This window comes from Cololabis saira, chromosome 12, assembly GCF_033807715.1.
Source record: "Cololabis saira isolate AMF1-May2022 chromosome 12, fColSai1.1, whole genome shotgun sequence".
NCBI lineage: Eukaryota > Metazoa > Chordata > Actinopteri > Beloniformes > Belonidae > Cololabis > Cololabis saira.
The window spans coordinates 43,081,601-43,108,895 of record NC_084598.1 but is presented as its reverse complement, the minus strand read 5'-3'; the positions used below and the strand labels follow the sequence as shown (position 1 = coordinate 43,108,895).

General features: G+C 45.2%; 2 protein-coding genes and 1 long non-coding RNA gene across 3 annotated transcripts in view; 1 reads left to right on the top strand and 2 right to left on the bottom strand.

The window, feature by feature from the left end:
* Nucleotides 1-4,965: 4,965 nt before the first annotated feature.
* LOC133456595 (uncharacterized) lies at nt 4,966-5,586 on the top strand. Its single transcript, XR_009783807.1, has 3 exons — nt 4,966-5,160; nt 5,246-5,384; nt 5,491-5,586. It is a non-coding gene; the product is annotated as an uncharacterized LOC133456595 (long non-coding RNA).
* A 2,760-nt stretch (nt 5,587-8,346) lies between these two features.
* The window catches only part of LOC133456428 (NACHT, LRR and PYD domains-containing protein 3-like), a 687,319-nt gene continuing 668,370 nt past the window's right edge, over nt 8,347-27,295 (bottom strand). The window contains 4 exon segments of the mRNA XM_061734903.1: nt 8,347-9,677; nt 9,808-9,854; nt 12,063-12,236; nt 14,101-14,274. Of these exon segments, the coding sequence (XP_061590887.1) occupies nt 9,145-9,677; nt 9,808-9,854; nt 12,063-12,236; nt 14,101-14,274 (928 nt within the window). The 3' untranslated portion in view covers nt 8,347-9,144.
* LOC133457495 (NLR family CARD domain-containing protein 3-like) lies at nt 14,580-19,926 on the bottom strand. The gene is made up of 2 exons (XM_061736830.1): nt 19,757-19,926; nt 14,580-16,366 (listed from the first exon to the last, which is right to left on the bottom strand). Exons 1-2 carry the CDS (start codon nt 19,791-19,793, stop codon nt 14,580-14,582), a joined length of 1,824 nt encoding a protein of 607 aa, XP_061592814.1. The 5' UTR covers nt 19,794-19,926.

The window sequence follows — 27,295 nt, the reverse complement described above, 5'->3', positions numbered from 1 at the left end:
CAAAGGCGTGGCAAGCTGCAGCGGGGGGAAGCGGAGACGGGCAAGGAGCGCGAGAACCCCCCAACAAGGAGCCACCCGGACAAGCCCAACGGCAAAGAGCCCCAAACCCAGGTTAGACAACGGACACCCATCCATCTATCCATTTTATATACCCGTTTTATCCTTTACAGCAGTGGTCCCCCAACCTTTTCTGAACCGCAGACCGGTTTAATATCTGACAATATTTTCACGGCCTAATCTAAAGGTGTAGTTGATTAAAAACTAAATAAAATGACAAGATCAGCATTAAAAACTGTGGTATTTTCTCTATAATAATAGCCTAACTGACACAAAAAGCACCTTCTGATAAGGATTTGTTTTCTTTGCAAATGTTATGCCGTATTTATGTACATATTGAGTTTGGCTGTCGTGGTTACTCATGGATTGTGGGTAGCGGTAGGCCTGATTTATGGTTCCGCGTTAAATCGACGGCGTAGCCTACGGCGTAGGTTGCATGGTGACGCACACCCTACGCCGTAGGTTCTGCGTAGGTGTAATGCGGAACCATAAAGCAGCCTGTAACTGTTATTACCGAGCGAGCAAGCAGCTGCGTCGGTCTGTATTTCTCTATCTCGCCCCGGAGGCCTGGCACAGCCCAGCAGCCCTCCCCCCAGGCAGCACGGCAAGCCCATACCCGGGTCCTGCCACCAGTCCCTCCAATGATCCCCCCCCCCCAGGTCGAATGCGGGAAACACGGGTGGAGTAAGCCTTGCTCTCGCCCCAGTTGATGGGTGTGTGTGGGTGTGACTAATGCGGTTAAAACTGGGAGGGGGAGGTCAGGGCAACATGTGGCTACGCCGGCAGCCACATGTTGTATGAATTGTATGCTGGGCCCGGAACAATTCATCATCACCCCTCATCTCCCTCAGGACACCGACTAATTCAGATGTGGGGTGACCCTAATCAAAATGCAATTGGAAAAAAAAAAACAAAAGCAAGTACAAAACAAATGTAATAAAAAGCTTTGTCCTGCTCTTAACTTATTCAATTATATCTCTGACAAAAAACAAGATGTCTGACATTCCTTATAATAACCAAATTAAATAAAAACAAAGTCACGGTCACTGCGGTCATACCATACTCCCAGCTCCTCTGTCATTATGTACCCAATGTTAATTTTTTCCCACATCTATTGTTGTTACAGACCAATATGTTTGGAATTCTCGATTCCTACCAGCCATTAGACGCCATTAACAACTGGACAACGCTTGTAATGGTGGTGAGGAAGGGTTAGTTGTTGAGGAAGCCGGACCAACAAGGCCGTAGCCGAGTCAGGACCACTCTCTCTCCCATTGCTTGCCGGTCACTGTCCATAAATGGCGTCCATCTGCTTGAACCACTTCCAGTGTTTTTTTGGAAGACCCACTCCGGCTGTTGTGGTGCTTCACTGCACGATAATAATTTTTTACCTTTGTCAGCTTGTTTCGGCAAAGCTGAAGAGTCTGTTTGTAGCTCTGAGCAGCTCCTGATATATTTTCTCATTTCTCGTCGCCCCATCTAGCTCTCTCTGAATATTTTCCTCTGCCACCAGGTTTAAGAATGTCTCCACCTCGGGACTTTTGTGCTGCTATTTTTCTTTGAATAAAATGAACAAGAAGCCGCTAGTCGCTTTTGAACTGATGTCTCATCCTAACTCATCCTAACTGGCCAACCCCCTGACCAATCGGTGGCATGTAGTTTGATGGCATCAGATACGGCCCGACTCAGCCCGCTTTAAACCTCGACAGAGTAGATACAGGAAAGTATCTTGGCACGGTTAGACCCCGAGTGGAAAAGCACCAAACTGAGGCGAGTCGAGTCGGGCTGAGAGGATACAAGTGGAAAAGCGCCATAAGACATCACTGATCCAGTTTTTAAGTTATCTTAATAATGATTTTGATTATACTACTGATTAAGGTAAAAAAAATATTTTCTTGTGTTTCTGGATTTTAGTTTACCTTTGACAATGTGGACCACAACATTTTTCAACAGACTGTGATCATACTTTGAAATCAGAAGTTTGTTGTTTTCATGGTGACCATAACCTAATCAAGTTCTGAGGTCACAAAGTACTTTATTTCTTTCGTTCAGGAGAAGCCTATCAAAAGCCTCGGCCGATGGTATAGCGCAGAACTTAAAGACTTAAAGACTGAGCAGGTGGAACAACTCAGGCAGGATACAATTAGCGGCCTCAAGCAGATTATCAACACTGCTCTCCCTGGAAAATTGAAGCAATGGTGCTTTCAGTTACTTACTCACTCACTTACTCGCCTCATGTGGCCAATTTCCATCTATGAGGTCACCTTATCTCATGTCAATCGGCTTGAGAGACTGGTGAATGCCCAAGTGAGGAAATGGCTTGGGCTGCCGAGATGCCTTTCCAGCATAGGCCTGTACGGCAATGGAGCGCTCTCCCTTCCAATCTCAAGCCTGGTGGAGGAATACAAATGTGCCAAAACAAGGTTGGAAATTAGTCTTACAGAATCCCGGGATCTATGTGTCAGAGATGCTGCTCCAAACCTAGCAACGGGGAGGAAATGGAAGCCATCTTCAGCAGTAGCAGTGGCAAAGACCGCCCTCAGAAACCGGGATAAAGTGGGACGTGTCCAACATGGCAGAGGGGGGCTTGGCCTGGAAACAACAACATCCACTTGGCAAAAGGCTACTCTGTCTGAACGGCGACACATGGTGGTTGAGGAGGTGCGCAACCAGGAGGAGGCAGCCAGGTGTGCCAAGGCAGTCTCCCAAGCCCAGCAAGGACGCTGGATGAGGTGGGAGGGTGTGGAGAGGAGGAATATCACCTGGAACAAGATGTGGAGCATGGAGGCTAATAGGCTAAGCTTCATCATCAGAGCCACCTATGACGTCCTGCCCTCTCCAACCAACCTACATCTCTGGTATGGAGAGGACCCCGCCTGCCTGCAGTGTGCAGCCCCAGCAACCCTCAAACACATCCTGGTGGGTTGCAAAACCAGCCTGACCCAAGGAAGATACACCTGGCGCCATAACCAAGTGTTGAAGTGCTTGGCTGTCCAACCTGAGGACAAGAGTGTCACCATAGATGCCATGCCTTTCAACACCCAGACCACCCTTAAGAGAAGCAGAGAACCAAGCCATCACCTCCAAACTCAGGCCCACTGGACACAGCCCGGGACTGGGAAATGCGGGTAGACCTCAGCCAGAGGCTCACTTTCCCACCAGAAATTACAGCGACCAACCTGCGCCCAGATTTGGTCCTCTGGTCCAAGTCCTGCCGTCGTGTCTTCACTGTCCCATGGGAGGATGCCATCGATGAAGCATTTGAAAGGAAAAGGCTGCGCTATGCCAACCTAGCAGCTGATGCAGAGGCGCGGGGATGGAACGCAAAGGTGTGGCCAGTGGAGGTGGAGCTGCTGCCGAGGCTTTGTAGCCAGTTCCACCACACGGCTCCTGAAGGAAGTTGGGATATGAGGACAGGCCCAGCGGAAGGCAATAAAAGAACTTGCCAAGGCGGCAGAACGGAGCAGTCACTGGCTGTGGCTGAAACGGAGGGATGCAACATAGGCTGCTAGATGACCACGGGTGCCACCATATGACAGACACCCAGTTTTGATCAGCCTGTGGTGGGCCAACCTTGGCAGAGGGTGTATTGTGATAAGAGGCCGAAACACCTGATGAAGTCAAGGCACGCGACTGATGACGTGTAGCATTGGTGGCGCCCCGCGATCCTGTCCAAACTCCACTCCACCGACATGTGCGCTAGGAGTTCTTGTGCTGACATATTTAGGGATATTAACAGCTAGTCACAGCACGAAAAGATGAGTTTATGGGAATATGCTGACATAGCATTTAACGGGTAATGTTTGTGTTTGCTGGGTGTATGTGGATGTTATTGGGAATTTACTGGTGAAAGAAGTTTACCGTGAAATACGGCCATTTCTGAGCTGTAATCGGGAGTTTACTGACCCCACTTTTTTGCCACGGGTAGAGGAAAAATTAGACAAGGACAAATTAGAAACAATTGTATGGCACAAAACCAGTCTTTATTTTTATTTGCACAGAATGAATCCAATTAATTAAACAAGACAGAGTATAGTACAGGAGTGGTATGCAATTCAATTCAATTCAATTTGATGGGGCTTATTGGCATGAAAGCAAGACAAAAAAAGTATGGTTCCAATTTAGGAACCGGAACCGAAATCCCAAAATTCGAGATTCGTCTAAAAATGCGCATTTCGAATCTTCATTTCGAATCCTGGCAGGTTTTTTTTCTCTCTCTCTCTCTCTCTATCTCTCTCTCTATCTCTCTCTCTCTCTCTCTCTCTCTCTCTCTCTCTCTCTCTCTCTCTCTCTCCCCCCCGCCCCCCGCGCGCGCTCTGAGTATTACGTCACATCCGCGGCTGCGCACTGTACTGTTCAGACAAATTCAAACAAAATGGAGGGAAGCGGTGGAAAATCAAAACGGTCTAAAGTGTGGTTATATTATGGTAAGAGAATTGAAGGATTGGCGACATGTGTGAAGTGTGAGCGAGAAATCTTGTGCAAGGGGGGAAGTACGTCAAATATGGCCAAACATTTAATCACCCACGGATTATATGTGAGGGACTGTGGCATATTTAAAAATACCGGGAAAACGGAGCCGACGGACCCGGCGGACAGCAACAAGTAAGATACTCTGTCAATACACTGCATTGCATTACATTATTCCTCCTATTAAACATCATATTATAATTGTAAATTAAAGTTATTACAGTTTTTAAAGTTGTTACATATTAATTACATATTGTTTGATTTTTATTTGTTACATATTAATTACATATTGTTTGATTCATGATTAAATTGAGAATAATTTGATCAACAAACTAGTGTAGTGTGAATTAAGATTAATTAATTAATTAATGATTATTTTGTTTTCCTTTTTTCCAAAACAGACTCTCCAAACTTACAAATGAGGACTACAGAAAAGCAGAGGAATTTATTGAACTCATGGAGATCCTGTACACATCAACCCTTTGTGCCTCAACTGAAAAGAGCTCCACCTGCGGCCAAGTCCTACCAATCTTGCAAAAGCTGAAGAACCATTTCACAGTCCGAGATGGAGATTCACTGTTTGTCTCCTGTCTAAAGAAGACAATCTGGACTGATCTATTAAAGCAATATCAGGTAAAAATCAATGTCACTGAGACAAATTCATCATGTATTTTTTATTACTCTAATTAAATCTAAATTACATGTTCATATTTTTCAGACAGACCAGGTGAGAAACTTCCTTGGAGAAGCAACTGCCATGGACCCTCGCTCTAAGCATACGCTAGAGGAAGAGGATGCTGAGGAACCGGATCAATGAGAAAATCCTTGCTGCACATGATCCTGCAGAAACAGAACAGGTAATGTCAATTGAATGAATTTAGATTTGTACACATACTGATTTCCTGCACATGTTCTGTATTACTTATTTGTTTCCGACTGTCTGATTACACTTACCTGCTGCAGCTGACAGAGCCTGGTGTCTTCGGCAAGGAGGGACGCAAGCAGACTGACGAGCCAAGAGGGGAGGAGAGCGAGGAATCGGAGGATGAGACTGTTTCAGTGAGTACACTTCAATAAACATTAAACGTTCCTTTAATCATACTTTATTTAAAAAAATCAATGATTGTATGTTGTTTTGAGTTTGAATTACTTTTTTCTTTTAAGCTTCAAACGAGGAAGAAGATGGAGCTAACGCCCCGGGAGAAGCTTTTCGCTGAGGATGATATCCTGAAATTGAAGCAGTTTGACGAGGAGGAAATGCATCTCATTGACAACAGTAACTTTGAACGCATGGTGGGTTTTGCAAATCTGAAAATGTGTCTAGTCAATAGGGTTGAAGTGAAAAGGTATTGCTGAGCACTTATGATGCATATTCCAACAGGTGCAGCGTCTGGCCAGAGTGGGAGGAAGGGACGCGAAGGAATGCGTCCGAAAAGCCCTTGACAGGTGTCGTAGTATTGCTCTACTCTATAACAGCAGTGTGGTAATCAGTGCCAAATGGTGACACCTGGGCCCGGTGTCTACCAGTGTATAAATCCAAGCCGGTTATTCATACTCTCTTTCTCTTCCTTCACCTGCAGGCACCTGGTCGGTGATGTGGCAGCCTTAGTTTCCGTTTTTATCCTGTTGTTTCGTTTTGCATCCTACAACACACATCTAGACTCTGAGTCTTTGAAAAGGAGCCATCGTCTCGATCAGCCAGAAAATGCTCCCCAGAAAAAGAAATTTAACAATGCAATGAAGACTAGACAACGGAAAACAAGGGTAAGTTACAGCAATGGAAGCCCGTGAACCAAAATAGTGAAGCAGCAGATCTACAAGCTCACAGCATTTTTTCCCCCACAAAATATAGGAAAACAAAATATAAGGTGGCCCATGAAAATGTTTTTGTGACCCGCAATGGGTTAGTGAGTTACAGTATATGGAACTGAGATGTTTTTAATTTAGTGTTAATTGAATATTGGTAAAAATTATACATATTTTAATTGCTACTCTATATTTTGCAGTTGCTGGCCTCCAGGGCTAGATGTGTAGAGACTGCCGCTGAAATGGCTGTGTGGGCGCGTGCAACCCTTGACCTGATGTCAGAAGAAGAAGATGGCGTCGTAGATGGACGGGCGGTGTGGATAGTTTCACCTCCACCCCAAAGAGACGAGGAGCTTTCTGCTTTGTGCCAGGTGCTTCAGCAGAGGAAAGACAAGCAGAGTGCAGCCCTGTACCTACGTGTGCAGCGACAGTCACTGGGGCAGAGCGGTGCCACGCAACGAGCGGCGCCACTGGGAGACAATGGCTCGTTTTTAGCTCTGTTAGCCCAGAGTTAAACTCTTAAGTTGACCCGTTTGGTAGAGGAGCAGGGGCCATTCAGATCAAACTGTAAAAAAAAAAAAAAAAACTGCAAGAGAGAAAAGTGCTCACTGACTGGATTAAGTTTTGATCCCTTTGTGGGAGATTTGCTTTTAAAAGTGCCTTTTTTGTTTTTTTCATGTGGACACACACTGAACTTTTTGGAATACTGTGTTTTAATTTTCTGCAATAAATACATTTACTTGTACTGAGGTGGTTGCTTATTTGATTTGTGAAATGTGCATGTATATGTAGCCTGGTAAACTGTCTACCCCTTTTAAGAAGCACTGCATGCATTCCCCAGTAATCCTCTCGGGTGCAATTTTCTTTTGCACCAGTAGAGGTTGCTGTGCTTGGGTGGGTGGGGGGTGGGGGCTGACGGTTGGGGGGGGGGGGGGGGGCTGAGGGTTGGGGGGGGTGGGGGCTTGGGGGGGGTTGGGGGGTGAGGTCTGAAAAGTCTGGAATGTCACACCTTTGTGTGACAATGGCACCCTGCTGGGTCTGGCACCTCCAAACACAGCATGAGGTCCCAGTACAATACGGGAGTTTCCGGACCGGGCAAATCATTAGTTTTCGGCTGGTTTACCTTACATAAATTCCCGTGCTAGTGCCTGAAATACCGGTGGTATACACAGCCGTAAACCCTGTTTTTTTTGCTGTGAGTCCTATTAAGAATCCAAATCTTCATCAATGTCTTGAACAAGTTTGACTGGTATTTGCTAAATTCCAGAAGAATTGCTTGATACAAAACATATTTCCTGTTGCCAACAGGCGGTGCTACAACTGTTCCTGAATATTACCCTCCAGATGTGTTCAGAGGTGGACTGCAAACATGTGCATCAAATTACAGCCAGATTAAATCAACTGGCTGAGTGAAAGGAAAATTTTGAATAATTTTTCCAAAATAAAATAAAATAATAAATAAATAATAAAATAAGTTTTTTGTGTCCAAACCTAAAATTGTCACCGTATGTGTGCTGTTTAACCAATCTGAATGAAGTTAACAGGAATGAATGAGATCAGGGCGATCAGAGTTTTTGGTGAGTTCAATTTGATGCCAATCTGCCTGAAATATGATAATCTGTCATGATTTTATATGATTCTAATGATTTTCTTACGATTTCAGAGTCTTATATACTGTAGTAATAAACTTCTAAATAGACCATATGTTGCAGTTTATACAATGTTTGCCATGTTTAAGTGGATGGAATCCCCCAATCTCTCCTCCTAGGGACAAACAGGTGATTTTTAATGTTTTTGTATATGCATGTGGAAAAAACAATCATTTCCTGTTATCATTTCACAGATCAACTGATGTAATTAGTGATATTAACACCTTTTTTTCTCCGTTTTTACTGGAAGTTGGCTCCCCTGCCGCAAAAAATTCCATTCCTGACTTGTATGTCCTAATTTTCGTCATATTGTGTTTGTAGTTAGATATGTTCAAGCTTAATGAGTCCACACTGTCATGGTGAAATATTTTTTAATATTTAAAAAATAAAAATCAGAAATACAAAATATATTGGATAAACAGTATAGTAACATTCAATACTGAATCACATTTGTAGCTGAAGACCCACCATGTGCTCATTAATAGCTAAAAGTAGCAAAAAATGTCCACTCTGTTATACTCCCCCCATTTTTCTGTGACGGGATGAACACATCATTTTTGTAACATTTTGATTACATTATAACAGTTTTAGACATATAAAACATATCACAATGAATGCTTGACTGATCTGTAGCAGAAGTTTGCAATATTGAGTTTTTAGGTTATTATACTAATAATAAAATGTATAGTACTTTTAAATATATTGTTTCAAAGTACTTAACACATTAGCAGAGATCTAAAGCCAACAAACTACTTAAAACAGCAGGAGAAAGAATATTAAGAAATAAAGTTTAGGGCCAGTTCCCATGTAAGAAGCTCTTGTCCTGATAACACCCATCCCTACGAGGAAAAAATTGCTCACCCAAAAGAAAAGTGGCAAAAGGCTGCAGAAACCTGCAGCAATTATTCATCAGATGATACCAAACGCCCTTCAATAAAGGAAAATTTTAAGGAAATATATAAAAATATCTGAGATGTTGTGCATCTGCTCCAGATCTCTGGAGATGGTGGGTGGATGGATGGATGGATGGATGGATGGGTGGATGGATGGATGGATGGATGGATGGATGGATGGATGGATGGATGGGTGGATGGCATGTACAGACTCAACTACCTGTCCAACAGAGACAGTTTCTGACAGGAGGAGACTCTTGAGACTGAACTCAACACAGAGACACTGAAGAACCAGAACTAGACCAGAACCCGAACCCAGGATAGAGAGGTTCCGTGAACGGGGTGTTGAAGGTGTGGAGGTGGATCAGTCTGTCAGAGGAGACGCTGTAGAAGGAAAGAGTTCCAGCAGGAACGTCCACGTACACTGCTGCTCTGTCAGAGACTGAGGAAGAGGAGGAGGAAGATGTTTCTCTCTTATTGTGCCAGACAGAGTACCGACCATCATCAGAACATTCCACACTCCAGGAACGGTGGTTCCATCCAAACACACAGTCACCAGAGTTTCCTTTCCTGCTGATTCTTCTGTAACTCACTGATACAGAAACACCTCCTCTCGTCAGGACCTCCCAGTAACAGCGATCCGTCAGAACTTCTCTACACAGCAGCTGAGGCCAGTAATCAAACCTGTCTGGATGATCAGGATATGACTGATCCTCCTTCACATGTGTCATCTTCCTGTTGTTGTCAGACAGTTTGATGTTGTTGTGGACTGTGTTTGTGTCAATGGTGAGTTGACAAGAATCTAATGGAGAGAACAAACCAGCCAGCTGCTGTTATTATTGATCTGTCATTGATCATTGATGTACTCATGAATGAGTGATGTGTCAGTGTGAAGATGGTTGAATGTGTGAATGAAATAAAAATACACTTACACTTCCTCGGACCTGGTGTCAACCATCGTTGTCCAGCAGGATCCACCCTGAAAGGAGGAGGGGGGTCAGACCAGCACAGTCTCTTTGAGCAAACATGGACATTACATGGCTCTCACACACTGATGAAGGAACAGTCCAACAATTGGACAGATGCACTTGAATGCAGCATCTCTGAAGTCCTGTCCTGTGGTCGTCACATTGCAGCACAGTTTGAACACATTGGGGTAAATCCACAAAGAATAGATTGCGCCCGCAATTTGCCCTGCTTTAAGGTCCTATTCACAAAAGATTTTGCTCTAATGATATACCGGAGCAAACACACCCATAAAGTCTTGCGGCTGAGTGCAATTTGCCCTTGTCTCAGTGAGCGGAGCTGTTTCCAGTGTTCTCCGTATTTCAGCACACAGATTGGTCCATAATGAGACTGCAGAGAGCACAATAGCCTCAACTTTCACGTATTTGTACTTCTAGTATTTCGCAGATAGATAGATAGATAGATAGATAGATAGATAGATAGATAGATAGATAGATAGATAGATAGATAGATAGATAGATAGATAGATAGATAGATAGATAGATAGAACTTTATTCATCCCCAAAGGGAAATTCAACCGTCCAGCAGCTCATCAAAACATAAACATAAAAATCCACCACACTTCCATTCAGACAATAAAAGCACATTCATAATATTAAAATAAACATGACATATAAGGTTTTTAACCAAATATCATGTAAAGTGCAAACTAAAATATAGTCCAGTTGTGGCAGAGGTGAGTGTGTGAAACTGAGTTCAGGACGAGTTAAACAGTCTTATTGCTGCGAGGACGCAAGGATCTCCTGAACCGCTCCGTGCGCAGTGAGCGGAGGCTGTGGACCCGACCGCTGCAGCTGCTGCCCCTCTGTTGCTCCTGGAGGCTGTGGAGAGGGTGTCTGCTATTGTCCATTATAGCACTCAGTTTGTTCAGTGTGCCCCTCTCCACCACAGATCTTAGCGGGTCCAGACTCCTGCCCAACACTGAGCCCGCTTTTTTGACCAGTTTGTTCAGTCGCCTGGTGTTTTTGATTGCAAGGCTGCCCCCCCAACACACAGCAGCAAAAAAGAGTGCACTGCCCACCATCGTGTGGTAGAACATAGCCATCATCTCCACACACACATCAAAAGACCTCAGTGTCTGTATCACCTAAGCTAATGAAATGTCAAATGTTAAGAGGCTGTGCGCATTTACGCACAAGGCACAGCACCAGTAACTTCATTAACACCGGATCGGGATCAGATCAGGATCTAATGGTAATTCATGTTCTGTGTTTTGCTACACACACCTACAGGTCAGCTGTTAAACACACACATTCTAGATTTATATGTTATATAAATCCACCATATAACATATATTATTATGTTATATGGTGGAATTGTTTGTAATAAAGCAGCCCCTTACTGTATGGATGAATCCTGAGCTCCGTCCTGTTACTTTTATTTTTAAATCCGATAAGTCCACAACCCCACTTGATCTGATTGTCTACAGTCATGTCTGAATGTAGATTTCACCCTTAATATCATTCAGTATCACACAGGCTTGAATGATATTGAAGAGAGAGAGAAACAGAGACAGACGGGGAGTGAGGAGTGAGTTTGCGCGCAGTTTAATACACGCTTCTGAAAGACGGTATTTGCTCCACTATTTTTGCGTGTGGCAAATAGCGCTGGCCTTTGTGAATTAGACGCTTTTTGCAATGAGGCTTATTTGTATAGAAAGGGGGCAAGCCGAATGTATGAATATTATATAATTTACTTGCATGCAAATGGCACCGGCGCAGACTGCCACTATTTGCTTGGCAGCGCAGTTTGTGGAGCAATTCGCCCTTTGCGGGTGCTTTGTGAATTAGACGCTCTCTTTTTGTCTCATTTGCACCGGTTTAGCGGCCGCAAAAGCCGCGCAATCCTTTTGTGGATTTACCCCATTCTTTTCATCTGATTTCATCTCTGCTGAATCAGCTGCAGGAGGAGACCATGTCATGGATGAGTGAAGGTGCAGCTGTTATTGTGCTGTGATGGGCCTGAAAACCAGGCTGGGATGTTTACTGGGTCAAGCACGGCTCAGAGTTGTGAACTGCGTCTATCAGCTCTGCTGCAGCACCAGATGAGCTGCAGCAGCTCCATCTGCTCAAAGATCTCTGTTCAAAGCCAGAGAGCCACAAAGATGATGTCCACAACTCCATGAAGAGTCCAGCACACTGATGTCCTTCTGTCTTCATACCTGAGAGTGTCCAGTCTCCAGCGGGGATCCTCCAGTCCAGCAGACAGAAGCTTCACTGCTGACTCTCCTGGATGGTTGTAGCTCAGGTCCAGCTCTCTCAGGTGGGAGGGGTTGGAGCTCAGAGCTGAGACCAGAGAAGCACTTCCTTCCTCTGAGATCAGACAGCCTGACAACCTGCAGACACACAACACAACACAACACAACACACACACATGCAGAGACTCTGAGAACTGCTCTGAGACTAAAGCTGACTCTGTCCTCGTGTTCACCTGATGATGGTGCTGAAGGAAAAGTCAGAGGATCAGCAGACACACTGGAATTCACCCTGAATCCAACAAATGTTGCTGAGATGTTTCAGCCTGAACTAAACTTGTGGATGAACATCAACATACAAAGAGTACCACTGCTGCTGAGGCTGACAGTCTCCAGATGTGGAGAGAGACGTGTAAAGAGCATCATATGACCAGAACATGTGACATCACACTCCATGACTGACGTGTCTGTCCTCAACACTTTAGTGAGTTTTACAATCCGATAAGTCAGCTGTGTTTAAAGATCACTTTAATGAGCTTGATTTGAGCTGAATAAACATTTGACTTTCTGACTCTTTTCTCAACCAAACAGTGTTCGTGTTTCCAGGGATGTCGTTTGGTCTGAAATGTTCTGAAGTCTCCAGAAACAATCTGCTGGGTTTTATTCAAGGTCAGATAATCAGAAATGGACCAATGACAGAATATTGATCAGTCCAGCACCTTGTGGACATCCAGACACAGACTGAGTCGAGGTTAGAAGAACAGAAACTTCTGCTGCTGAGGTCAGTCACCATTTGACAGTTATTGGCTCCAGTTTGATAATTTTATGGAAACTAATTCAATATTAAATAGGAAATATTTCAAAGACTGACATAAACATCTTATTATACACATCCTCCGAAACTCTCTACAATCATGGAATTGGTTAACTGGTCTCTCAGCACAATTGACCAAATTTTTGCGACGAGAAGTCAAGGGAGCCCTCCTGCCCCGATGGGACATTTTTTGCCGGATATATGATGAACTCATGGAAGCATTGGAGGATCCTGTGCCTGTCGATTCTGGCCGTCGAGGATGTTGAAGATGCCTTCATAATTGGATTAATGATAACAGGATTTCTGATTTTTGGAGTTGGCGGATTCCTGGTCTATCGACAAATGCGTAAGTCGTCAACAGCTGTTCTGGCCCTCTCAGAGCTGCCCGACGTGGTTGACTGGATAATCTCTGCGACCAACACTCAGACTTTAACGTTGGGGAAGCAAAAGTGCAAGCTGGATGCGATTCTTGAGCAGGATCGCAGGCTAGCGGCGGTTTTTGAGCTCATTGGCAAGATGGAAAAGACTAGAAGTTGGAAGCTCGGCTTGGTGGGAATTGACCACAAATTCGTCTGTTTGGAGTCGCCATTGATGAACCAGAGACTTAAGGCAGACGGAAAAGTACTGGAATCCGCCTGTTTTTTTCAATACAATTGTTGATTCTATAATCTGACCTTGACAGAGCAGCCTGGCAGGCAGCTCCAGTCACAATCTCCCTGGAGGAATGAAAACAAGACGCCCCCCCCCAGTGTTACCCTTGGAAAACAGGCGCATAATACCATCTGTATCGCCGCCGGTGTATCCGAAGTCAAATACATTGTTTTTCTAAACTGCCAAATAAACCTGATTCTGATTTGAGAACTTTTTTTGACAAATAAGAGATCAGATTAGAGAGTGGAGCTTAGAGACGTTCACATGTGGACAAACTTGTTGATACTCTTCAATTAAAGGAGGAAAAAAACACCCTGATCACTGAAATAACCAGAAACTGACTAAACTACAAACAGACGTTTATGTGGACTTGGTGGAGCACTTCTCCTCGTTCATCATCCTCACACAGTTCTGACCAACTGTCTGTAGCGCTTCAATCCGATCTGGACCCAGTTAGAGTTATTAAAACTCCCATCAACAATCCTTCAATATCAACCACAGTTCTAATGGTCAACAGTTGAACACTTGGTGGATTCTGACCTGAGAGACTCCAGGTGACAGTCTGGACTCTCCAGTCCAGGACACAGCTTCTTCAGTCCTGAATCCTGCAGGTCATTGTTACTCAGGTCCAGTTCTGTCAGACTGGAGGACTGAGAGCTGAGAACTGAGGACAGAAGTGGACAGATGTCCTCTGAGAAGTTACAGTCCCTCAACCTGCAGAGGAGATTGAAGAGAAAATATCATGTAGTTTAAACATTGATTATTTAATTCAACAAATTAATGAATCATAGAATTGAAATGAATACTGATCAATTCAACTATTAATCAATAAGTGTTGCTGCACTACAGTCTTGATCATAGCTGCATTTCTCTTCTCTGCATGTAAAGTTTCCTGAGATGAATCATTGAGGAGAACTGGTCCCACATGAACCTGAACTTAGTTGAACAGTGAATTTAACTGGTTTCCTCCAAGAACACAACATGTGATGTAACTAAAACAGATGTGTCCGTGTTCGTCCTTACACAACTTTCTTGGAGACTTTGACCACAGGCAGCAGCCTCCGTAGAACCTTCTCTGAAGCTGAGTATTTCTTCAGGTCAAACACCTCCAGATCTTCTGATGACAGTAGGATGAAGACCAGAGCCGACCACTGAGCAGGAGACAGTTCATCTGTGGAGAGATGTCCAGACCTCAGGGACCGTTGGACCTCATTCACCAGAGACCGATCGTTCAGTTCATTCAGACAGTGGAACAGGTTGATGCTTCTCTCTGCAGACAGATCCTCAATGATCTTCTTCTTGATGTATTCAACTGTTTCCTGTTTGTTCTGTGAACTTGTTTGTTTTGGTTTCAGCAGACCTCGTAGGAGAGTCTGATTCGTCTCAAGTTTGAGACCCAGGAGGAAGCGGAGGAACAAGTCCAGGTGTCCGTTTGGACTCTGTAACGCCTTGTCCACAGCACTCTGATAGAGGTCAGTCTCTGCTCTTGTTTTAAACCACCTGGAGGTGTGTCTTTGTTCCTCCAGCAGGTTGACTCCAGACTTGATGAAGGTCCGATGGACATGAAGAGCAGCCAGAAACTCCTGAACACTCAGATGGATGAAGCAGAAGACCTGGTCCTGGTACAGGCTGCTCTCCTCTCTAAAGATCTGGGTAAACACTCCTGAGTACACTGAAGCCTCTCTGACATCGATACCACACTCTCTCAGGTCTGGTTCATAGAAGATCAGGTTTCCTTTCTGCAGCTGCTCAAAAGCCAGTTTTCCCAGAGACTCCACCATCTTCCTGCTCTCTGGACTCCAGTATGGATCCGTCTCAGCTCCTCCATCATACTTGACCATCTTCAGTTTGGTCTGAACCACCAGGAAGTGGATGTACATCTCAGTCAGGGTCTTGGGCAGCTCCCCTCCCTCTGTGGTTTCCAGGACATTCTCCAGGACTGTAGCAGTGATCCAGCAGAAGACTGGGATGTGGCACATGATGTGGAGGCTCCGTGATGTCTTGATGTGGGAGATGATCCTGCTGGTCTGCTCCTCTTCTCTGAATCTCTTCCTGAAGTAGTCCTCCTTCTGTGGGTCAGTGAACCCTCTGACCTCCGTCACCATGGAAACACACTCAGGAGGGATCTGATTGGCTGCTGCAGGTCGTGTGGTGATCCAGAGACGAGCAGAAGGAAGCAGGTTCCCCCTGATGAGGTTTGTCAGCAGCACATCCACTGAGGTGGACTCTGTAACATCAGTCAGGACCTCATTGTTGTGGAAGTCCAGAGGAAGTCGACTCTCATCCAGACCGTCAAAGATGAACACGACCTGGAACTCTTCAAAGCTGCAGAATTCTCTGGTTTCAGTGAAGAAGTGATGAACAAGTTCCACCAAGCTGAACTTTCTCTCTTTCAGCACATTCAGCTCTCTGAAGGTGAATGGAAGCAATAACTGGATGTCCTGGTTGGCTTTGCCTTCAGCCCAGTCCAGAGTGAACTTCTGTGTTAGGACTGTTTTCCCGATGCCAGCCACTCCCTTCGTCATCACTGTTCTGATTGGTTCATCTCTTCCAGGTGGGAGTTTAAAGATGTCTTCCTGTCTGATGGTTGTTTCTGCTCTGTCTGGTTTCCTGGAAGCTGCTTCAATCTGTCTGACTTCATGTTCATTGTTGACGTCTGCAGTCCCTCCCTCTGTGATGTAGAGCTCTGTGTAGATCTGCTTCAGAAGGGTTGGGTTTCCTGCTTTAACAATCCCCTCAAACACACACTGGTACTTCTTCTTCAGCTTAGTCTTCAGCCGCTTTTTACAAACTGCAGCAGAAACATCTGAATACACATGGAAAAAAACAATTACTGTTTTATAAAGTTCAACTTAATTCTCCTAAATAATCAGGATATGAACCGACACTGATCGACTCTAACGTCACGATGAGCTGTACAATACTGAGTAGAATCACTGTTACCACCAAAACACCTCTGAACATTCAGGACGTGGAAGTGACAAGAACATCTGGGGGTCCTGGAGTTTCTAGTACCAGGATGTTAGCAGTACAGCCCTGGTGGGTTGTGGGTTTGTGGGTTGTTGTGTTCTTGTTATTGGGGTGACATCCACTGCCAATCCAGGAAGCAGGAACACATGGAGGCACACGTCAAGCACTGGAAATCTGCAACAAAAACCACAAACGAAACACAAAACCGACACGGAGCCGACCAAAACACGAGCAGCGATCGACCCAAATCTCCTGAATCCACCTAGCACCTAGCAATCCCGCCACCCGCGAGACCAGGGGCCGACGAGGAAGAACCCAGGCCACCAGCAACCCCACAGAGGGGAGAAGAGGGAGGCAACCCACCGCCAGCGAGGCCCCCACGACACGGGAAGAAGCAGCCAGGGATCCCGCGGCGGCGGACCGCGGCCCAGGCAATCCCTGGCCACACGGTCCGGGCAGGACACGTGGCCAGGAGGCCCTCACCCTCCAGGGCAACGACCCCCACCCGGCCTGAATCGTGTAGGGGGGGCAGGAGGGGGAGCGGAGGCCGAAGCCAGAAGGCAGGACCAGTAGAGCCGGTCCTGGAAGGACGCCCACGCTCCCCCACCGGCCATCCAGTTGACGGGGGCCGGCCCTCCGAGCCGGGCCAGATCCCCACCGTACCTCCACGGGTGCCCTCGGCGCCACCGGAGCCCCCAGACAGAGCGGGAAACGGTCCAACATCCCCCATTCATACTGACAACATAAGACATAGACACCTGAGAATGGTTCCACCCCGCCGCCATGCCCGTCCGTGCACCCCCCGGCCAGGGGAGGCCCGATCCCCGGACCCGGCCCCACCCCCCACCGGGGCCACCCCGGCGGACACCCCAAAGGTCACGGAGTCCCCACAGACGCAGGGGCACGTGGCCCCCGCCCAGCGACAGAGGACCAAGGGAGCAATGCCCCCCCAGCACAGACAGCCACCCCCCACCCAGGCAGGGCCGGGCCCTTCGAGCGGGACCCCCATGCCCACAGCCCAGCCCCCCCCAGGAAAACCGGGGATGCCCTAGCCACAGCCCCCCACCCTAGACCCCCCCCCCCACTGCCATGAGGCAACCCCCGGCCAAATGTTGTTCAGTGGAGGCAGACATTATCTCACTACTGATATGGTCTGACAAAAGATTCCTAAAGTGGTTAATACATAAACTGGACTTTTGTTTCCAATTCACTAGAATGGTTTTCTTTGCGATACATAAGGCAGTGAGAACCAGGTGTATCCAGTTAGATTCCATTTGAATATCTCCCAGGTGACCTAATATACATATCGTGGGGCACACTGGAATTCTGTAGTTGATCCATGTGGATAAATCCTCACAAATCTCCGTCCAGAACCTCTGTACCGGTGTACAAAACCATAAAGCATGCATACAATTATCAGGAGTGTTCTCTGTGCACTGTGAGCAGATATTAGAGGTGACAAAGCCCATGTGGAACATCCTTTGTCCTGTATAGTGTATTCTATGAAGAACTTTGTACTGTATAAGTTTGGGTTCTTAGTCATAGTAAAAATATTTAAACATATTTGTGACCAAGAAATCTGGTCGGTGTTAAGAGAGAGATCCGCCTCCCACTTTGAGATCGGGAGAGAGACTGAATTATCAAATTTAGACACTAACCTATACGGTTTTGATAACAACTTTAAAGTGCTTAGGTTCAAGTCGTAAGTCTAATTGATTAATTTTATATGTTTTATTTATTATGGCCTTAAGTTGTTGGTATTCTAAAAATGTATTACTGCTAATTCCATATTGAACAATAAGTGTATTGAAAGGTACAAACTGTCCTCCTATAATTACATGCTGTAGATACCGTATTCCTTGATCTCTCCGTTGAACAAAGTTTACCATCTTTTCTTCAGGATGTCTTGGTTGTTCCAGATGGGTGCAACGGTAACTGAAATTTCTAGCTCATTGCAAAATACTTGCTCTGAGTCCAGCCATTGACTCTCTAGAGAATGATTTTTCGACCATTTTACAATATACTGTAATTTATTGGCTATGAAGTCATACTGGAAGTTAGGTAACTCTAAACCTCCACATTCTTTGGATTTTTGCAATGTCTTTAAACTAATATGTGGTGTTTTATTCTTCCACAGAAATTTTGATACATATGAGTCCAATGATTTAAACCAGGAAAAAGGGGGTTTGGATGGTATCATTGAGAAAAAATAATTTACTTTTGGTAAAACCATCATCTTAATGGTGGCAATTCTTCCCACGAGTGAGATGGGAAGAGAGTTCCATCACGAAAGAACATCTTCTATTTTCTTTAAAAGCTGAACATAATTTAATTTTATTAACTCTGACAGCCTAGGGGGATTATGTTCCCTGTTTGTAATTTAGTATTGGCTATATTCCTAAAATTGCAGTTAAGACACAAAACAGTGGATTTAGACCAATTAATAGAATAGTCAGACAAAGATTAAAATCCCTCTATAAGTGCATTTGTCTGTGATAGTGAAGTTTGTGAATTCTGGAGGAAGAGAAGTACGTCATCCGTATAAAGACTTATTTTGTGCTCTAATGTTTTGCATTGTATACCTTTAATATTTTGATTTTGTCTAATAGCTGCTGCTAAAGGTTCAATAAATATTGCAAATAGTGAGGGAGAGAGAGGGCAACCCTGTCTAGTGCCTCTTTCCAAGTTAAACCTTGAGGAGATTTGATAATTTGTCCTTACACGTGCCTTGGGCGAGCTATACAATATTTTTATCCAGTCAATAAAAGATTCGCCAAATCCCAATTTATGTGAAAGAAGATGATCTGATCCAATAATCTTCAGAACCATCAAGACAATCTGGAGTTCAGCAGGATTCCTGCTGAAGAGGAAAACCAGGACTAAAATCTTCCAGTTATCTTGTGGTCTTGGTCGGTTAAACATGTTTATTGAGGTCCACTGCTGTCCTGTGCAGGGAGGGTGCTACTGTAGGGGGGTGCTGGGACCATGTGGGGGCAACTGGTCTGCAAAAATGTTTAGCTGGGTGTCAACAGTGAAAATAACCTTCATGTGGATCAAGAATGCAGATCTGATTCCAGCAGAACATTGTTGGAACAAGATGAGCAGAATTCCTCCCTTCATCTTTCAGCGCTTTTAATTGCGTGGCTGATCTGTGAATGTTGTTCATCTCCTGAGGCGTTCTGGGTCATTTATCCAGCAGCTTAAATGTTCAGAGAAATCCTCTTACTGCTCTGCACACGCTCAGCCAGCTCCTCCTGCTTCATTCTCCTCAGGAAGTTCACTGTGATCTTCACAAACGCCTCTCTGCTGTTCCTCCTCTGCTCTTCATCCTCGCCCTCAAACAGATGCTCCAGGGATTCTGGGTAATCTGGACTCAGACCCCTCTGGATCTTCTTCAGCTCGTTCTTGACAAACAGGACAATCTTGTCCTCCAGCAGCTGGAACAGAAGACCACATGAAGGACACAATCAGACTGAAACCACAGAGACAAACACCAGACCCATGTTGGACAGACTGACAGTCCACTGGTCTCCAGAGACCAGCATGGAGACAAACATCAGGTCCATGTTGGACAGACTGACAGTCCACTGGTCTCCAGAGACCAGCATGGAGACAAACATCAGGTCCATGATGGACAGACTGACAGTCCACTGGTCTCCAGAGACCAGCATGGAGACAAACATCAGGTCCATGTTGGACAGACTGACAGTCCACTGGTCTCCAGAGACCAGCATGGAGACAAACATCAGACCCATGTTGGACAGACTGACAGTCCACTGGTCTCCAGAGACCAGCATGGAGACAAACATCAGACCCATGTTGGACAGACTGACAGTCCACTGGTCTCCAGAGACCAGCATGGAGACAAACACCAGACCCATGTTGGACAGACTGACAGTGCACTGGTCTCCAGAGACCAGCATGGAGACAAACATCAGACCCATGTTGGACAGACTGACAGTCCACTGGTCTCCAGAGACCAGCATGGAGACAAACATCAGGTCCATGTTGGACAGACTGACAGTCCACTGGTCTCCAGAGACCAGCTACGAGACAAACATCAGGTCCATGATGGACAGACTGACAGTCCACTGGTCTCCAGAGACCAGCATGGAGACAAACATCAGGTCCATGTTGGACAGACTGACAGTCCACTGGTCTCCAGAGACCAGCATGGAGACAAACATCAGGTCCATGTCGGACAGACTGACAGTCCACTGGTCTCCAGAGACCAGCTACGAGACAAACATCAGGTCCATGTCGGACAGACTGACAGTCCACTGGTCTCCAGAGACCAGCTACGAGACAAACATCAGGTCCATGTCGGACAGACTGACAGTCCACTGGTCTCCAGAGACCAGCTACGAGACAAACATCAGGTCCATGTTGGACAGACTGACAGTCCACTGGTCTCCAGAGACCAGCATGGAGACAAACATCAGGTCCATGTCGGACAGACTGACAGTCCACTGGTCTCCAGAGACCAGCTACGAGACAAACATCAGGTCCATGTCGGACAGACTGACAGTCCACTGGTCTCCAGAGACCAGCTACGAGACAAACATCAGGTCCATGATGGACAGACTGACAATCCACTGGTCTCCAGAGACCAGCATGGAGACAAACATCAACAGAACAGGTGGAGAAGCAGTTGTTGTTCATGTACAGACCAGAAATATGGAGTCCAGCTGTGTCTGATTCTGCTGGACAGACGGACCACTGGAGGACTCTGAGCTCTGCTGGTCCAGTCTGTGGAGGAACCAGGAAGAATTAGCTCACATCATGTCTGTCCTCACAGAGACTAACACTAGTCCTGCTGATCCACTGAGAACGTACATGCGACCTCAGTGAAAAGTTACAACAAGATTAGGAACATGGACAACTGATGGAGACATGAAGCAGCTGATGAACTCTGGATCATCATCAGGATCAGTGAGAGGAACTCTGGACCATCATCAGGATCAATAAGAGGAGCTCTGGATCATCATCAGGATCAGTTAGAGGAACTCTGGACCATCATCAGGATCAGTCCTATGGAAGGTAAGACCTCCAGATGTGTCGACCGGAGGAAAAAGCTCCTGACAGGAGATGAAGATCTATGAGGAGGAAGCTCAGATCACCATCAGGTGATGGAGGACCACAGGGGTCCAGGACTACATGATCTGCTCAGGAAGAAACATGTGGACATTTCCTAACATGAGGACTGATTTAAATACATTTAATGTGTTTAAATACAGTACATCTCACCTTTTTGAAGAAGACTGTTGGTCTCCTTTAAAGTTAATAACATCGACCATTGAACGGTCGCTCTTCAAGGACAAACAGCTGGGTTCATTTTCAAGAGACTCTCTTTTCTGATGGACCCTGATAGAAGACAAAAGTTAAAAATGTAAATATTCTATTTATATGAAAAATAAGTTATACAGATAAAAATATTCTATTTAAAAAGTATTAAACATAAATCATTGGCTGCGTTTGGATACACTCACCTCTTTACAGCAGAACGTTTGTCTCTTTTGAAGTTAATAAAATCAACCTTTGACTGGTCGCTCTTCAAGGACACACAGCTGGGTCCTGGTTCAGGTCCAGGTCCAGGTCCAGGTCCAGGTCCAGGTTCAGGTTCAGGTTCAGGTCCCGGTTGATTCCTGTAATAATGATGTTTGGTGATGTGAGTCTTGAGCTCTGACATGCAGAAGAGTCAGGGACAGTTAGAGATTCTCATCTCACCTCTGAGCTTTGCTCCGACTCTCATGTTCCCCACACAGAGAGGTTTTAGAGGGAGGGACTCCGTCCTCTCCGTCCTCACACTGGTCCATTCTGCTGAATTCACGTCCACATCAGCTCAAACACACACCTTCATCTGCAGAGGAAACACACATCACTGGTGCTGCACACAGACCAGCTGATCCTGCACTGGTTTGCTCCTCTCTTTAGTGTGTATGTCACTAGAATGCAGTCAGAAACCAGTGGGAGGTGGAGGAAGTCACTGATACAGCGGTATCTGCTGATCCGAGCTGCCCTGAAGCTTTCTCTCAGTCCCTTGTCTCATTTTCTGATTCTAAGATTAAAAACATTACATTCTGTGACCAACAGAGTTTTCCTGCACAAACAGGAATTTGAAAATCTTGAACTACACACACATACACACACATATATATATATATATATATATATATATATATATATATATATATATATATATATATATATATATATATATATATATATATATATATATATATATATATTCATACATGCACACATACACACACATAGCCACACATACATATACACGCTCACACACACACACACACGCACACACACACACACACACACACACACACACACACACACACACACACACACACACACACACACACAGCCACACAGACATGTACATACACATGCACGTATACACACATACACACACACACATAGATATACACACTGGCTTGTTCACCTGCATGCTTGCTCTGTAGTTTTTGGGGTTAGTTAGCGGTAGCGGTAGCTTAGCTCAGACTGTGATCAGATCTCGAGGTTTGGGTCGATTGCTGTTATTGTTTTGGTCGGCTCCATGTCGGTTTTGTGTTTCGTTTGTGGTTTTTGTTGCAGATTTCCAGTGCTTTACGTGAGGCCTCCATGTGTTCTTGCTTCCTGGATTGGCAGTGGATGTCATCCCCCCCTCGTGCCCAAAAAAAAAAAAAAAAAACCTCACTGGGTTTGTATGTGTATATATATGTATGTGTATGCGTATGTATGTATATATATATTAAATATAGTAATAATGCACATATATATGCCTTAGGTTTTTACCGGCATGGTCTCAACCATTAATATGTGTGCAGACAAGGTAAAAAAAAAAAGAAAATCTTGAACAAGCAGAAAGAGACTGGGCCTCTACGTGAGTCTGGTTCCTGTAAATGTGAAGAAGCTCAGAGGTGAAACTGTCCTGCAGAGACACGTGTCCTTCACAGCCTTATCACACAACAATTACACAAGCAAACAACTTCTTCCAGGAACCACGCCTTATTTTGAAAGGCTCCACAGGAAACAGAAGTCTGACTTTAATGCGGGAGACGACAGCTTCATCCCAGGAAATAAAAATACCACAGTTTGATCAATGAAGAAAACTAATCATCGGCTGATCATCACTGTGTTTCTGATCAACAATAAAACCAACAAAAATGTTGTCATTAACAATCATGTAGATTTGTCTTCAGTCACAAGAATGATCAAAGTTTGCAGGTAAATCAGAAGTGAGAATGAGTTCCTACCTTCACCTGTTTTACTCAAAAGACAAAATTCAGGAGTTAAATAAACTTTTAAGTATTAATCCGGTTATCAGCAGTTGTTTTTCCTCGGGTCACCTCACCGGGCGCGTTTAACGCCTGTTCTTTCAGATGTGTTATGGCAGATTTACTTTTCCTTTGACAGAGTGTTCGGTTGCGTCCACACCCAGCTGCCTTGTGAGTTTCCTGGTTCAGTGCGATCAGGTGTGACGGTTACAGGTGGAGTGAAAACTCGTTTAATAGGATGAGGGAGAAAAGATGGCGAGAGGAAGGACGGGAGGAAAACAGATTTAATCACTGAGATGGAATCTCACTTGGCCACTGTGGCGTAAACTTTTGACCCTGATTTTAGCTCAAGGTGTGTTGGGTGTGAAACAAAAAGCTGGGAACTTCTGGGCTAATTTTGGGACGGATGCCAGCAAGATGTACTGTAAGCGGTGAAAATCCAGCCTAACCTCAGCTTTACTGGCATGTTCTCACAAGAATGCACACGTGTGTGTTGAGCGTGTGTACGTTTACCACCAGTGAGGTCACAAGAAATGGCCTCCAAATGGCCCAGAAAGGTGTTGAAGTGTCCAGATGTCCTGCAGACATCTTCACTATGAAGTCCTCGGGGTTTCCATGTTCCTAAGACTGAATAGGTATTCTAGTAAAGATTACAATTTCCTTTTATTTTGACACTTCTGTTCTTCACCTTCTTCACTTACCTCACCTCCTTTCCTCTCCTTTCCTCAGCACTGATTGGTTCTTTTCACTCTTTTGTTCACTCCTCATTTACCTGATTGAGTTCACCTGTTCACTCCCTATTAAAGCCTGCTCACTCTTTGCCTCACTCTTTTCCTTATCACCACATGGGTCGGCAGTGCTGGTACGCGGGTTCTTTTCTTTAGTTTTATTATATGCACATGATTAATTTGATTGAGAACATTATTTAGCCTTATTTGCTTGACTTTGACTTAAGTTCTAATTTCTGCGGCAGCCGAAGAAGTTCAACCTGCCAAAGAAAATGATGGTGCAGTTCTACACGGCCATCATTGAGTCCATCCTCACCTCCTCCATCACCATCTGGTATGCTGCTGCCACTGTGAAGGACAGGAGCAGGCTGCAGCGTATCATCCGCTCTGCAGAGAAGGTGATTGGCTGCAATTTTCCATCTCTCCAGGACCCTGAAGCGTGCAGGAAAGATTGCAGCAGACCCCTCCCACCCCGGACACAAACTGTTTCAGACTCTTCCCTCTGGCAGGAGGCTGCGGTCCATCAGGACCCAAACCTCACGCCATTAAAAACAATTTCCTCCCGACTGCAGCCATCCTCATCAACAAGGCCCCGGTCCCCCCTCCCTCCGTTTACCACGGACTGCCCCCCCAACCCACTCTACGTTACATTAATGTAAAGACTCCACTCCTGACCTTATGCGTCACATTAACACACACGTTTTATATTTTATATCCTACTTGATATTCTTTTGTATTGCACCAAATCACCTTAACAAATTGCTTGTGTTAAAAACTACTTGGTAATAAACTTCTTTCTGATTCTGACATTTACTGTTACACTCTTGCAGAATGTGTTGTCTGCCATATAAATCTACATGCTCTTTTATATGCTTCAAGGATTTGTACAATAGACAAGAGGTCAATAAAAAAGATTAATGAATAAATATATATATAAATATGTATACTGTGTTACGTATAAACATAATTTACCAAATCCAATATGGCGGACACAGTGACATCACACCAACGGGCCACCCTGCTCACCATGTCTATGGTGGTGAGTGTCCATTCTGCCATTTGTTGGTGATATGTAGTAACTACACAAAGTGTAAAGTTAGAATTACATTACAAAATTACTTTTTACTTCTTTCGAAGCTAAAGAAAAAACAAGAGCACAACGCTAACGACTCTCTTTCTAGAGGAACTAGTGCAAAAACAATCTTCATCTGTCCTAACTTATTACAATGTCAGCCTTTCACTTAATTTTGAATGTTTTGTTTTATTTCATTATTACATTTCTTTTATGTATTACTTCCCCAGGTAATGTTACATTATCAGCAGGGTAACCCACACTTTTGATCACTTATCTTAATATTCTCACTCGCATACAAACATAGATAAGTCAAATACATATATAATATGATTTAATGACTTAAAGCATTTCTCTCCATCGCTTCGAGACAGCCTGGGAAAGAGCCAGTAAATAGCCAGGCTGTGCTCCGTGTCAGAAAAACAACCTTAATGGAGTGTGTCTGTATGACTGTATAAAGGTGTGTTGCTGAGTTCATAGGTTCATTGGAAATGTAGTTTTAATATAAATGGTCTCGTTAGCAGACATGGAAGCAGGACAGAAGACAGCCCAAGAGGAGGCTGTGGTTGAGAACCCCAACAGACTCTGCTGATGGTTTTGTGTCCTCACAGGTGGTAAACGTACCGTTTTTTCGCGACCATTAGGCGCATATAAACGGCTTGGTTTTTTTTCAAAATGTCCGCAGTGCGCCAAATGTGTGTTGTCGGGCGCTATCACCGCGACTCCCTCGCGTGAGCGCTTTGAGAAACACCGTGCAGTCCGGAGGAACCGCCGCCCGAGCGGCAGCCGAAGCATCCCCGCGGGCGGGGAGGTCGGCCTGCCCGGCGGCTGCTCCGTGGCGGGACACCTGGAGCGGACGGGGAGACTCGGCCTCGCTACCGAGAAGAAGACGTGGCAGCCGACGCGTCCCTGCCCGTGGGGACGCGTCGGCTGCCGCTCAGTCGGCCGCTCGGTCGGCTGCTCGGTTGGCGGGCTCCATCGTTTACCGTTGATGGATTGTAGATGCGTGGGCTGACATGTCTGCTGGGCTGGACTGTTGTTTGGGCTTTTGCATTTCCGAGGGGCCGCACGGCACGGATAGTGACTCTGACAGCGAGGAAAGTGGGACTGGCACGGATGTTTAATGCAGAAACGGAGGAAGAAGACTTCATGTGTTTGATTAATGCAATAATGATTGTAATAATTTAAATAAAGCACAATCAAACTAAGTTTTGCTCCCGCTCTATTTTTAAATACGCACACTTGTATGCTCGTGTGTGTGTTGTTGTAAGGCGGCACGCCATGTGTGTGTGTGTAGACGGCGCCTTTTTGTTCGGTGCGCCGTGTGGTTGTGAAAATACGGTACACACGCTCAACACACATCTGCATTCTTGTGAAAACATGCCAGTAAAGCTGAGGTTAGGATGGATTTTCACTTCGCTTACATCTTGCTGGCATCGGTCCCCAAATTAGCCCAGAAGTTCCCTGCTTTTTGTTTCACACCCACCACACCTTGAGCTAAAATCAGGATCAAAAGTTTATGCCACCTGTGACCAAGTCAGATTCCATCTCAGTGATTAAACTTGTTTTCCTCTAGTCCTTCCTATCGCCTTCTTTTCTCCCTTGTCCTGTTAAACAAGTTTTCACTCCACCCCTAATCGTTACTCCTGATCGCACTGAACCATGAAACT